The sequence below is a fragment of the Mastomys coucha genome, unplaced genomic scaffold (genome assembly GCF_008632895.1).
Source record: "Mastomys coucha isolate ucsf_1 unplaced genomic scaffold, UCSF_Mcou_1 pScaffold5, whole genome shotgun sequence".
NCBI lineage: Eukaryota > Metazoa > Chordata > Mammalia > Rodentia > Muridae > Mastomys > Mastomys coucha.
In genome coordinates, this window is record NW_022196911.1 from 60957193 (window position 1) to 60971693 (window position 14501).

Here is a 14501-nt window from a genome sequence, read left to right on the forward strand (position 1 = left end):
ACCAGGCTGGCCTCAAACTCAGAAATCCACCTGCCTCTGCCTCCCAAGTGCTAGGATTAAAGACATGCACTACCACCGCCCTGCAAGTTTTTTTTCTTAATTATCAATTTTCTATCTTTCTTCTATCTACATGTCTATTCTGGTAAATACTAACACACATGATTAGAAACCATGATTTTAAATTTTGTTTTATTTTTTTATTTTTATAAAGTTTGTCCAAATCTAAAAAAAGGACATTACAGTAAAAACCACAACAGTTCACATCCATGTCTGACTTCTGGAAGCAAATTTCCCAACTCTGCTATCACTAAAGAAAGAAAACATGGTGCTCCCTAGCATAAGGACGCAGCTGCACTTCCTGGCAGCATTGTTCCTGTCCAGAATGAAGGACAGTTCCTAGACTCTAAGCTTTGGCAGGAGAATTTGCTCATCTGCAACACCATTCTTAGTTCACTTCTGTACATAAAGGGACACAGCTACTGGATGGCTTCCGGTCAATGTGACACTGCTATGCCCCGGACACTCTGCACTAGACTCATGCCCCCTTCCCTTCACCCTTTGTTCAAGGTCTGTGGGTAGAGGTGAGCAGCCAGCTGCTGGGATTCCACCTGAATGATTTGACCTGAGAAAACATTGCTCAGTAACTACAGTAAAGTTCTAGGGTTGAGTTATAACATTTATCTCAATGAACACCTAACAAACTAACCCAATTCAAGAGGCCTACCAGTCCTCCCAAAGGAGAATTAATTACAAATATAAACCTACATTAACAGCACATTCAAGTTAATGACTCTTAGTTCTTGATAAATCACTCAAGTTAGAGAATATCTAAGGATAAGGAGTGTATAACTCTAGTAGTAATACAGTTGCTACAGAACACTTTCTTACGGGAAATCAAAACAGTAGCACGGGAAGTTTCTACCATTCACAACAAGTAAGGCCAATGTGGATTAATCCTAAAGAAGCAGAACTTCCACATAAAGCTGAATACATCAGGAAGAACCTTCCCCTCTCTTCAGTTAGTCCTTAATCCCAGCCACAGGAAAACAGAACTGTGAAGATGAAACAATGCTCACATGCTCAGAAGTTGAACCAAGGAACTCATGCATGGTTTCTAAGAAATGTCCTTTTATTTACATCTTAAATATAAGCTGAATAAGACAGATAGATTGAGCAACACAAGCCTTTATCTTTTCTTCTCCTTTTTTTTAAATTCAAAGAGTAGGTTGAAAGGTCTATAAGAAACCATGAAACACTTCCAAAAGTCATCTCATGATTAAAGTTCATTTATAATAAAAAATCAGGGAAAATTTGCCCAATTCCTAAGAAGCTGTTGAAAGCTTACTATCTTTTTTAATACAGTGCAGTAGCTAGAAGTTACTAATTAATTTAACACTAACACACTGGCCTCATGCAGAATGCCTTGAGTTTGTTTGGTGGTGGTGAAGGATGGAGAACCCTTGAGTAGGCTGGCCACTCTTACTCAGCTTAAATTTAAGATGTAAATAAATGAACATTTCTTAGAAACCATGCATGAGTTCCTTGGTTCAAATTCTGAGCAAGGTGAGCACTGCTTCATCTTTGCACTTCTGTTTTCCTGTGGTTGGGATTAAGGACTGATATGAAGGGAGGGGAAGGTTCTTCCTGATGTGGAAGTTGCTCTACCACTTCCAGTTGCTCTACCACTAAATCACATCTGCAGCCCCCAGTGCCTGTGTTTCTCCAACCTAGATTTAAATAAAGTACAAATACAATCCTTTTAACTGATATTGAACAATGATACGAATGTGAGAGTAGCAGCTGTCCTCAAAATTTTCACTCAGACCTCTGAGGTGGCTCTTCCCACAATGCACCATGCTTTTCTAACCCTACCCTACACCTCCCACACATTTGGCACTCATGAGAAATGAATGGCTAGTGACAAAACAAATAGTATGAGAATCTCAAGTAAATTAAGATGCATGCTATCATGGAAAGGAGTTGGAAGAGCTCATAAACAACAATCACAGGAAGGGCTAGGGACTGGAGGCAGAGAAGCAACAAGATGGAGATAAGCAGCATATAATTCAGAGAAAACTAGGGTGATCCCTTCTTATTGGCATGATATGACCTGATACAGTCATAAATGTGCCCACTCCCACCTTCTACTTTTCTTGTTTACATTTATTTCCAAGGCTGAGGGAAAAAAAAAAAAACAGAGTGCAAAGAAGGAGAAGCAGGATGATAAACCAATCCTTATTAGGGATAGGTTAGGAAGACTTGTATGTGACAGAGAAAGTAGGAAGGAAGATTGACTATGGCTAAGGATGAATATGTAGGGAATAAAGTAAGAAAGGCTCACAGGAACTCCCTTTCCTTTTATGAGCCTGTGGTAGTTTGACTAAGAATGTCCTCCATAGGTTCATATATTTGAATGCCTAGTCATAGGGAGTGGTACTCTTTGAAAAAAAAAAGAAAAGGAGGTGTAACCTTGTTGGAGGAAGTGTGTCATTGGGGGGTGGGCTCTGAGGTTTTAAAAGTACACAGCAGGCCCAGTGTGTCTATTTGCAGATCAGGATGTAACTCTCGGCTACTTCTCCAGCACTATACCTGCCATGACAGCTGCTATGTCATGCTGCTATGCTTCCTGCGACCAAAAATAATAGATCCTCTGAAACTGTAAGGAAGCCCTTAATTAAATGCCTTTCTTCTCTTACAAAAGTTGCCATGGTCATGGTGTTTCCCCACAGCAATAAATAGTGACTAAGACAAAGGGTCTTACACAGGCTCTTTACACAGGGTCACCAGGAAGCATTTTGTTAAGTGCTAAAAAAACACAAAATGGTTCTTACCGTAACTCTAAGGCTGTCCCTTACAGCCAAATCAGGATTCTCCAAAATCTCTACATTTCAAGAGGCCAGCCAGAGCCTACCTAAATGACATTCTCTGACTCTCTTTGTCTGGTGGACAACTACTTAGTCTTACCAGATCAACCTAGTTTTTCTTCCTACCACATTAAGCTATGAGCAAAAGTGAGGCAGAATGAAAGTTTCTATCTCTTAGATGACATGTGTACAGTGGCCTCTGGGTTCCTGATTCCATTCCTGATTGGAGAGAGGGAATTGGGTCAACACATATTCCAAAGATAACCTACAGTTAAAAACAAAAAAAAACAAACAAAACCCCCAAAAGATGGCAAGCTGTGTTTGCTATTGATTAGAAATTGTAGCTCCACAGAGTGCATGACATATGTCAGTTCTTGAATTAGAACACTGCAGACGAGAAGGATAGGAATCAACAACCATACCAGAATCTAGAGCTGAGAAGATCAAGTATCGACTTCAGTAAACAGCCATTCCATAGACTTGGAAACAGCAAGGAGAACAAACATGTAACATGGCTATCAGTTCTGTCACTTTGTTTGTTTTGCTTAATCTAACAACTGGTTTTAGAATTTTTGCATAAGTAGTATTATCAGTGTCAACACAAAAGGTAAATGGAAAAAATGTACATAGAGAGGCAAAAATAAAGGGCTCAGGAATGGAGAGGGTCATAGCCCCATCCTCACAGACAAGTCCCAAGTTCTCATGTGACCAATATTTGTCAAGTTTCTGTATGGCTCATCTGAGGGTACAGAGGACAGGAAGATATTAAGGTAAATTAGATATTACACTTGAGGCACAGGTCCATCTTTCAGAGGTACTCCAATGTAAAAGAAGCAGGTTTCCTGATCAGAAATGGGGGGGTACGGACAAGAGACCTCTCAGCAAGGCGATAGGCTCAGTAACTGCTGAAGAAATCAGTGCATAAACTTTTCAAGTTATCCCAGAGCCCAATTAAAGCAATCTGATAGAGGATTCAAACAATCCATTGCCCATTAACAAGCAAACTGTCATTTTCAATGTATTGCTAACCAAATGTAGAACAATGAAGCCATTTCCTCTTTATGTGGTTCATTCCTCTACAAAAGCACCTATCACAATATTATCAAAATGTGTGCTCCATATTTTAAGCAACTGACAAGTTCAAATTTGTATGAAGACCAAAAACAGCAACTACTCCCATGACAAAAATGAAAAACTCTAGTGATGATAAGCTGCTTTACCTTGTGTTGACAATGATAATACTACCTATGCAAAAATTCTAAAACCAGTTGTTAGATTAAGCAAATATAGCACAGGGAAACTCTCCACAGGGAAGGAAGGAGCAAAGAAGGGAAAGAGGGAAGGAGGTAGGGAGGGAGGGAGGGAGGAAAAGAGAGTGAGAAAATGGAGAAGGAAGAAGGAGAGAAAGATAGAAACAGAGAAAGGGGGAGAGGAAACAACTCAGAGGATCAGAGAAGGAAGACAGGGAGGGAGGGAAATGTGCCTAGTCCTCGTAATTAACATGCACAAAAACTATGTATACACACACACACTGTTGTTTACTAAATATCTGCTGCTAAAAGCAGTAGCTATGAAGAAAATGGAAAAGCATGTGCCCTGCACCCTGTTCTACTTATTATAGCCCCATTATTCCATACAACCTTCCTCTGGACTACAAAAAAAATCTTAAGAATTTTTATTTTCTGTCTTCCATTGACTCAGATTTCTGTTGAACAAGTTTATCTTAAGCTGCGCAAGTCTCTACACAGATCACATACTTAAATTCCCAAGACATTTCATAGTGCCATGATTAACAAGAACAGATGGCGACATCATCTAAGGCAGAGAAGGTGGGGTACGGAGATGAGCATGAAATGTAGATCAAAGAAACAACATTTGTTTTCATGTCTGAAAGTCATAAATGATATCTATTGATTATGAAATTATTGTGAGGGTACTTGCAGTTATTAAGTTCACAAGAATGTGAATTTTAGTTGAAAATTCACTGAAGTCTTTTTACAAGTGAAAACAATTTATAAACTTCTAGGTTTATCTTCACCAAATTAATAAGCTAATATTGGTACTTCCCATTTTTTTCACTAAAGACACAAAGGTCTGATACTTTTTATATATTCTGGCTGTGCACTGAGAACTTGGAAGAATATGTTGTATCCCACCACAGTAATAGGATAGTATAATGGACCAAGCTCGATAAGCCTTGATAAAGGGGCTTCTTCCTTTTTACTAAGCACATCATACACATTCAAATAGCACAATGTTGGCCAGCACTAAAGTTTCTAGAGTGTAGAGATCATGTCATCATTCCTGTACCTATGACATTAATAGAGACAATGATCCAAATCTATAGGATAATTAGGGGCAAAGGCCTAAGACAGCAAAAGAGTTAGGAATATTAGTTCAGATATGCCCAAGAAGGGAGAGCTATGGTAAGTCTAGTATTTCTCCAAATAGCTATGCATATTGGGAAATAACTCAGTACTACAATTCAGATAAGTCTACTAAACAATCATTAGTTTTACAAACTAGACTCGAGTATGATCTGAAACACACAATGAGTTGGTTAAAAATTTATCTATAACAAGCATTTCCTTAATCCAACTCTAATAGTGCCTTTGAACTGGTATTCTCTGGACTTCTAAAACTGGTAAATAAGAGCTATCATTTTTCCCAGGGTCCCAACCCCTTCTCTTGTTTTGTTTTATTTGTTTGTTTCATGCTGAAGACTGAACCCAGGACTTCAGGCTCATTTAATCACTTTCTACTACTTTAGTATATTCTCAGCCTCTTCTAACCTCTACTTATTATCTATTTTATTTACTGAGCTTCACATAAAACTTTTACAAAAAGGAACTCACACTCTGAAAACCACTGACTTGGAGCTACAACAAAAAAAGCACAGATTTAATTCAAAACCCAGCCTGACTGGAGGTAGCTCTGTCATATCTGTGGAATCCCCTCTCCTGGGCAGTCTCAATTTGTACTGTGCATAGTAAATACACCGGGTGGTGGTGGCGCACGCCTTTAATCCCAGCACTTGGGAGGCAGAGACAGGTGGATTTCTGAGATCGAGGCCAGGCTGGTCTACAGAGTGAGTTCCAGGACAGCCAGGGTTACACAGAGAAACCCTGTCTGGAAAAAACAAACAAACAAACAAACAAACAAACAGAAAAAAGAAAAAAGGAAATACACCTCTAAGGTAATCATGGATTTCTTAATTTAGTCACATGATCTGACCAATAAAATGAGATCACAAGATAATAGAGATTTTTCTCAAATCAAGCAACAGAGCCATGACTTCTACATCTCATCCAGATTTAAATAATCAAATGTTATCATTATAGTCTTTTAATTGCTTAATATAGCACTATATGATATCAAAAGGGAATTTTTTACTTCTGTCACTATCCCATTAAGGCTTTCAGAGCAATATGTAAGGCATAAATATAAACACTAAAATAAACACTCTCCCTCAGTGATTACTGACCATCAACATCCACCAAAACCATTCACTGATGGAACTTCTAACAGAAGTATTGGAGAAAGAAGCCAAAGTGTACTTTTACCATCCCTGACTTCCCACATTAAAGATTCTCGTGTGGAGGATGGAGGAAGGGTCACAAGGAGGATAAACTTAAAGACTCAGGAAGCTCTATAAGTGCCACCACCTACACACCCCCACCCTAGGGTTATACAAACAGTATAACAAACAGCCAGAGAGGAGGTTCCTGCTGGCTCTCAAGGAATGGAGCTTTCCTGAGTCATCACCCACTCTGTGGTGGGGCTTTCAGTGATATGGATGCCTTAGAGTCATCAAAGCTTCTATAAGTAATCCCTCACCTATGCTCCCTGTGTCTTTAGTAGCACTAAAGAACTTAGTGGTTCACAGAGCTACTCTTGGGTGGAGCTGTTTCTCTGGTGTGCCCCTGGAGTCCTATCTGGGGTAAATAAAATGTTCTCTTCTCCCTAGGAAAAGTCACGCAACTCTGGGAGTGAATACTGTTTGCTTGCCATGGCACCCTTTGAGCAGCCAGATGTAGCTCATGAAAGAGCAAGGGCCATCCTTAGCCTGTCAAAACTGAAGTACCAGCTCCAGTCACAGACACAAATGTGGCCTTGCTCCCCCTGGGACTAAGATGATCCCACAGAGACCATCAGGGACAAAGTAAGCACAGTACCCCGTGATGGGTCAGTGGATGACTCATACACAAGAACTAGATTAGAATGTCAAATGGGGTGGTGTTTCTCCTCCATATTGTGGTACCCAACACTGGTTATTTATGGTTTTTATATTTTCTTTATTCTATATTTCTACATTATATTTGCTTTGTATGTATGTGTTGGGGATGTAAACAAGTCAGAGGAAATGCCATCCTTCAGGTTGGCAGAAGGGGCCTTTCCTGCTGAGCCATCTGAGACAACTGAGACAAGTGAGATCTTTTCATGCTGCTCTGGACCTGGGATAATATTTCTTTTTTTTTTTTTTAAATACTCTTAGCCATCCAAGAAACTGGTACTTGCTTAGAATAGATAGCAGGTTTTCAGGGATCCTGTCTACCTTCTGTAAAATGGTTCATTTATATAATGCTAACCTTCGGGTGTCTTAAAAGCAACTGGAAGAACATTAAAAAGTGTAGTTAAGGAGTTTAAATGAAAGCACCTTGTGAGTGGTAAATGGCACTCTCGAGAACCATAAAGTTGTTGGTTGAAAAATCAGTATTAGGAGTTGGGCTTCCTTTTTGTCAGTTATTAGTCAGGGAGGCCCTGAGCCCCACAAGCCATAAAAGCTACTGCCACTGCTCTTGGTTGCATGCCAAAACTAGAACTTATGCTGATGGCACCATTGCCTTTGCCTCAGACATGAAGGAATCTGGCTAGGACTGCAATGGAAGTCCTTTCCCCATTGGCTTACTTCTGTGGTACAGGAAGGTACTATGTAGGTTGCCTGGGGCTAACTACCACTCACGGTGTTGCTGAGTTATGGAGCCTGTGACCTATATGAGCAATACGCTAGTAAGATGTGCTGACTGGTGTAAGACTGCATTCTACAACTGTCATGGGTACAACCGACTGCCTTCTGATTGGAATTAAGGCCCTCTGCACGAGAGGGAAAATGTATCTGCTACTATAACCTATGGCAAAAACATGAAGTTAAAAGACCCCAATGAGAGGGGGAAAAAAAATCCAACTTGTTTTGTTAAATAGATATGATATGTCTATCAAATTGTCTTTATAAGATTTGTATTTACAACCACAAATCACTGCTGTTGTCAGCCTAGGTAATTCATGAAGAGAAACTTATTTCTTGCAATGGGCAGCATTTAGTACAGATTCACAGCCAGTCAAGCTCCTGAGATTAGATAACTGTTGCTATAGCACAATAGCCTAACCTTCAGTGGTAGATAGAAGAAAATAATCAGATATATCAATTATCCCTTCCATAGAGAACATGGCGCTATTAACAGAAAGCAGAAACATTGAGACAGAGGAAAAAGTAGAGCACTGTTTTGATTTCCTTCAAACTTAAGTATTTCCAACCCAGAGAGAGGAGGGATGGTTAAGAAGCAGAAAACAAATGACTGGCAAAAGACCCAGGAAACTCCTGAAACTTAGAAGCCGCACAGAGCCCTGGGGATATACAAACAGTAACAACTGTTCCCCAGCAGGCAGAACTGCCTGAAAGGACAGTCAGAGAACACCAGAGACTCAGCTTCCCTAAGTGCTGGGGTGGGGCTTTTCACAACTCCCCACGTTCTCCTACTCCTCTAAGTAATCTCTCACCTTGTCACTATAAGTAATTCCAATAAACACTCTAACTCTGGGTAGGAGTCTTCCTTTAGTCTGTCATTAGTGCTCTACTAATATTTATATTTATACCCCTGGAAAAGTTATACATACCACACCTGTACCATCTGCCCCAAGGGCAGACCTACCTAACCAGCAGATGGTAGGGAAGTGCTAAGCTGTAGGGAACCTCGTCCTTCCCACTAAGCATCTAAGTTCTAGTTCAAGAACACTGCGGTCAACATCCAAATATCAAAGATCAAGTGTCCAGTCCTGAATTAAAAATAGTTAAATTAATAAAACAGAAAAAGCAAAGGAACAGAGTTGAGAATAGGAAAAAAATGAGACATATCAAGCAAATCAGCAACAAAAAGAAAATCTTTGAAGCCCTAACATACACTATCACACCATTGGCAGTCTGGCCCAAGCATCCAACCTAAAGTAATGGCCTATTTTCCTGATTAGCACAGAAAGCTCCCCAAGCAGAGGGCTGAGACGCCATCATAATCCCCATACTGTCTGCAGTACTTACTGTGATATGACCTAGCTGGATGACTCATGTCTGTCTTCCTTCTCATAGTAGCAACTGGTGCTGGTCACCATATGCAAGTGTCAGTCGGAGTTACTGTATGACACCTAATTTGCTCTTTCTCATCTCCTCCCAAATCCCAGCATATGCCTTGTCTTCTGATTCTGATTACCTACATCCTGATGGTGTAGGTGTTTATCCCAGACATCAATTTCTCTAACCTTACTTAAGAAACCTAATCCTAATAGACCAAACCTTGAGATTTACTTACTACAACCAACTCTTGTGGACAGCTATGCTGAGAAACTGGCTTTCTTAAAGAACAGTGACTTCATGTTTGTTTCGATCTATGACTACCCTGCCATTGAGAAAAATAGTCCATTAACATCAAAATCTACTGCAGTGCTATTCACAACATCCATAGACAAAAATAACTTGTGCATCTAATTTCTAAGTAGTAGATAAAAAGAATGCTGTGTATTCATTCACACTGTGGAATACTACCCTTCCATACAACAGAATGGAGTCCTGGTCAGGAAGGTTCCATGATAGCTGCAAGGCAGCCAGCTGTGTAGGCAAACTGCAGCTTCATTTGTGAAGTCAGGAAAACATTTCTCTCCGAACCTGAGAACACAGTAGTGCATATTGGAATGGTGGGAAAAGAGGGCTATGGGTAAATGTTAATAAATAGTTATTACTACAGTTAGAATTTCTCATGTGCTATTTCATTACATAAGAATTAATATTCGACTAGAGTGTGCTATGTATTTCAAGAAACAAATCTGTATCCACCATAAAAAAAGATAAATTTGGGGTAATTTATATTTTTAATTTAAGCACTGCTCTATGTGTGTGAGAGAGAGAGACAGGGAATATCTCATTATGACTGTTTTGTTTCAATGAATCTGTTCTAGAATTTTTTAATTTAAAACATATAATTGAACATCAAATAAATATCATTTGTAGAAAATAATGATCAAAGTCAAGAATGACTTCCAGTTGAAGAGTTGACAGCTGCCCTCTTTTTACAACACTTTAGGAGACCTCACTGCCAACAAAGCCTTCTTCCTACACAGCTATGGCCCAATCATCCTGGCATGAGTTGACAGGCAAATTGTTTACTCACATTCACTAGCAAGCAATAGGTCTTTGCCCACTGAGTATAATTAAAACTTAGAGATTAAAAATGTCCACATTTGTCTGTGAATATACTGGGAACTGTCTAAGGACACATTTTATATGTTCCTTGTTAAATCTGATTATATCTTAGTCAATTTTCAAATTCGGTCTTTGAGATACTTACTTCAGGTAAGACACCTTTCAACCTTCTCTTGTACATAGCTAATCAATCTGGGCAAAAGCTTTCTCAAAAGTAAAGATGAGTAATCAAAACATGAAAAGAAATTCACAGTCCACTTTTTCACAGCTATTTAAAGTACATTTTGAAGATAATTTGTAGGGTAGACTTAATACCCAATACAAAAATCCTTCTCCACAGTACCAAAATCCATGTTCAAATACTAGCTAGCACTGGGCTATTTCAGGAAATGTTTGTCAATTAACAACAACGAAAAGTTATTCACTGTGTGGCTGTCTCTCTTCAACTACAACATACTAAGTCTAACTCGTCCTCACCCACTGATCCCTTCTATATAGTCATACTTGTCAGGGTGCTCTATGTGCCTACATGATGACTTGTGTCAAAAGACTATGTCTCTCTAAAGGAATACATGTTTAAAATTCCAAAGTAGGTGACATCTATAATTCACCAACCAGTATCAAGGCATAATGATCCAAAATGACTTATTCTTCCAGTATTAATGAAGTCATGGAATCCAATGACATTCCCTGATCTGTCAAGTTATGCCTTAGTGTTATCTTCTCATGACCCAATCTACTTACTATATGTGTGCTCAACTACTTAAAGGAGTACACAAACAGTTCAGCTAGAAAGTGTACATTTGACAGCTACACATATAAGTTCCATAACTGTCTCTGAGCACACAAGCTTTGGAATTCATATTAGCACTGCAAATGTTGCCCTCAAAAGAGTCACTGGTGTTATAATAGTATCTATTTCTTATAAGTGTTAGACAACAATACAACACTTTCACTCTCAAAACTTGATTAACCATTATACAACCCCAAATATGATCAAATTAGTCACCAAGAAATGTCACAATGAAGTGCTTTCTTTTTCTTTAAAGTCTTTTACTCATTTTAAAGTTTATCCACAGCCAGGCAGTGGTGGTGCATGCCTTTAATCCCAGCACTTGGGAGGCAGAGGCAGGCGGATTTCTGAGTTCGAGGCCAGCCTGGTCTACAGAGTGAGTTCCAGGACAGCCAAGGCTACAAAGAGAAATCCTGTCTTGAAAAAACAAAAACAAAAAACAAAAAAAAGTTTATCCTCATAACTAAATAATATCTGGTGCTAAACATCACAGATGAAGTATACACAACATAAGAAAAAATCAGTAATAGTCTTTAGCTGTCCATGAAGCTTTCCCTTCACTCCTGCAACTGAAGTTGGATGCCACACCAAGAGACAAGCGCATAAGGACAGCAGAATACCAAAGAAGCATCTAAATCTAATCACTTCCTCCCCTTACAGTGCAGGAGCACAAGATAACAATAAAGAAACCACTTTGAGTTCTAAGAGGCACACTTTGGTTTAATGGATATTCTAGAGCTGAGGTCCTAGTGTGCATTTTTAGAGATCTGTGAGCCACATGTAAAATTTTATGAATGTATACACTTCTTCCTACCAAAAGCACCTTTCTTTCCACATTGTGAAAATATGGTCGAAACCAAGAAACTGAAGAGAAACATAAAATTTTTCCTCAACACTAATTTAGCATTATCCTGACATGACCCAGCAGTGAAGAAACACTGAACACTGGAGACAAACACCTTCAAGATGCTGCTGCAACAGGCCTCAGACAGAATTAACACAGTGGGAGACAGACCCACTCCTCAGTGTCATCCCTGCAAGCCATTTTGACAGACTCAAAATAGAGAGTAACAAGATTAAATTAGACTATCTGCAAAGCAGCTCTCAACTGTTATAAACTGAGATGTCATTTGTTCTCATGGGTATTTTGAGTGTAGTTAGACTTTGGCCATATCTTGTTTTTTCTTTTAAGATTGCCCCTAAATTGCTGGTGTGCCATGAGTATCTTAAACAGAACATAATGCTTTTTAAACATTTATACAAACAAAGTACAGTTATGCAAATCCATTAAGAGCAAGATGAACACTGTCAGTTCATCACAGGTACAGAGGCTTGCTGGGTATGATTTAGACCAAATCTCCACTTCTGGCTTTTTTTAAGGGAAGAAGGTAAATGAACAAATTAAATGGCACAACACAATTAGGACAGAGGTGACAGTATTATCACAAGGTACACATTTAGATACAACTTTTAAACCAGGGAACAGGGCAGTACTGAGTAGAGATGGAATAAACCAACAGAAGCCGAGCCGGTCAGGACCGAGTAAGGTTGAGGTTAGTGGCAACAGCATGTGCGTGGTTTCCAGGAAACCTTCAGTAAGACTGCTGTTAGCCCTAGCCCCGCACCTTGCCCAGCCCAGTGTGCTGCTTCTTCCTCCAGCTCCCGCCTGGCTCAGAGCAGCACTGCCCTGCTCCCAGGGGTGCAGTGGCCCAGCCTGAACTCACCTTGGCAGTGAAGGGGCCAGAAGTTTAAAACCTGTTAATGTATCGTGGCAAAAATGTAATGAACACACATACTTCACACACTCACATTCCAGAGCAAGAAAACATACAACCAGTAAGACAACCTTTACACAAAACACCCTCAGGGAAAGCAGACAGAATTTTTAACACCCATTATTACCACAAAGGTAAGAACAGAAAAGTGGTGTTGCTGTACCACAAAATTTCAGCTAATGGATTAAAGTACCAAAAGTAATCATGGCATCACCTACTTTAACTGCCATTATCTGCCCACTTGGTTTGTGGACCATTTTGTTGACAGAACCATAAGCTCCTCGTCCAATTTCTCCAAGGTCTCTCAAGTCCTCTGCAGTGAAATCCCAGTGTTGCTCAGGGGAGATCTTCAGTTTTCCTGATGACTCAATGCTGTGTGTTCTCAGTCTCTCTCTGTTAAAATATTGGGAAGCAATTTTTCCACATTTTAAATAGGTTTTAACTTTTTTCTTTAGCTAGCACTGAGTACGCTGTGGGAACACTCATCCGCTCATTAGGACACAAGCAGCCTGGCCTTGTTCTGGAGCTGTTTGTGCCATCTTGCTTTTTACACATTGAAATTTAATAGATTGCATTTAGGTATCTAGAAGGCACACCTTCACAGACATTCATACAACCCAATCTCCTTTTGCTGATGAAACTAGTAGTTTTGATTACTCAGTAGTAGACCCCTTTCAAGCCTACAAAACTCTATTACCTCAAGAGCCCAGAACTGAGAATTCATCTCTACAAATGCTTACCCTATCACACCCTCTAGCTGGTAAAGCTGTTTCCAAAATTTGCTGTACCTGAGGATAGCCTGACCTACTGTTTAAACTCCAAAGCCCAGGAGTAGCCTATAGAAATTAAAGCAGAGCATATGGGGTAAGTTGGAAAGCAACATTTCTAGTATTCCCAGCAGTTTTAGCAACACATGGGAGTGAGTACTTTAATACACTATCCTGTTACTGTTTATACTGTACTAAAGTGGGGGACAGTTAAGCAAAAGCCAGCTAACTAAGAGGAACCTGCACTGTCTTATTCAAATCTTTCAGCCTCTGTTCAACAGCAGGAGTAATGAATGTGCTTAAAAGGGAGTTGGTTACTCAAAGAATATGCAGAGGTCACTTGGCATTAAATATCACACCCAAATCCCAATACAGATACCATATTTTTCTTTCTCCTCTCCCTCTCCATATATGTGAGAACAAACTATGTCAAACTAGAAAGTGCAACACACATGAAGAGAACAGTTAGTATCAACTAGTTTTCAATTTTATATTAAGTTCCAAGTCCAGCCTTGAGATAAGAGCAAGGATGGTTTACGGCTCACTTATCTATGTTGTTCTTGAAGAACTCTGCAATGTCTCCTGAAATTTGTAGAACTGTTTTCTGTGGCTAGTTCTAAGGGCCTCAAAACTTTAGAATGCTAAAATCTCTCTTCCCCCAAACCAATGTTGATAATAAGTAGGATTCAAGGGTACAGTTAAAAGCTTAATATATTTTATCTAAATGACTTAGGGAAGCTGTGCTCCAAACAGGAGGTTCTCATACTGCAAGCTTGAGAGTTCTGTCAGTGACTTCCACCTACACAAGTGCTTTTCGCTTCCACCCCTGCCTTG

General features: G+C 39.6%; 1 protein-coding gene across 5 annotated transcripts in view; it reads right to left on the bottom strand.

Moving 5' to 3' along the window:
* The window catches only part of Map2k4 (mitogen-activated protein kinase kinase 4), a 103910-nt gene that overhangs the window by 35898 nt on the left and 53511 nt on the right, over nucleotides 1–14501 (bottom strand). For 4 of the 5 annotated variants that reach the window (XM_031354558.1, XM_031354559.1, XM_031354560.1 and 1 more), the window contains one exon: nucleotides 13119–13293. The exons of the other annotated variant lie outside the window; for it this stretch is intronic. In XM_031354558.1, the coding sequence (XP_031210418.1) occupies nucleotides 13119–13293 (175 nt within the window). The remainder of the gene's footprint in view (nucleotides 1–13118; nucleotides 13294–14501) is intronic. 5 annotated transcript variants of the gene reach the window in all.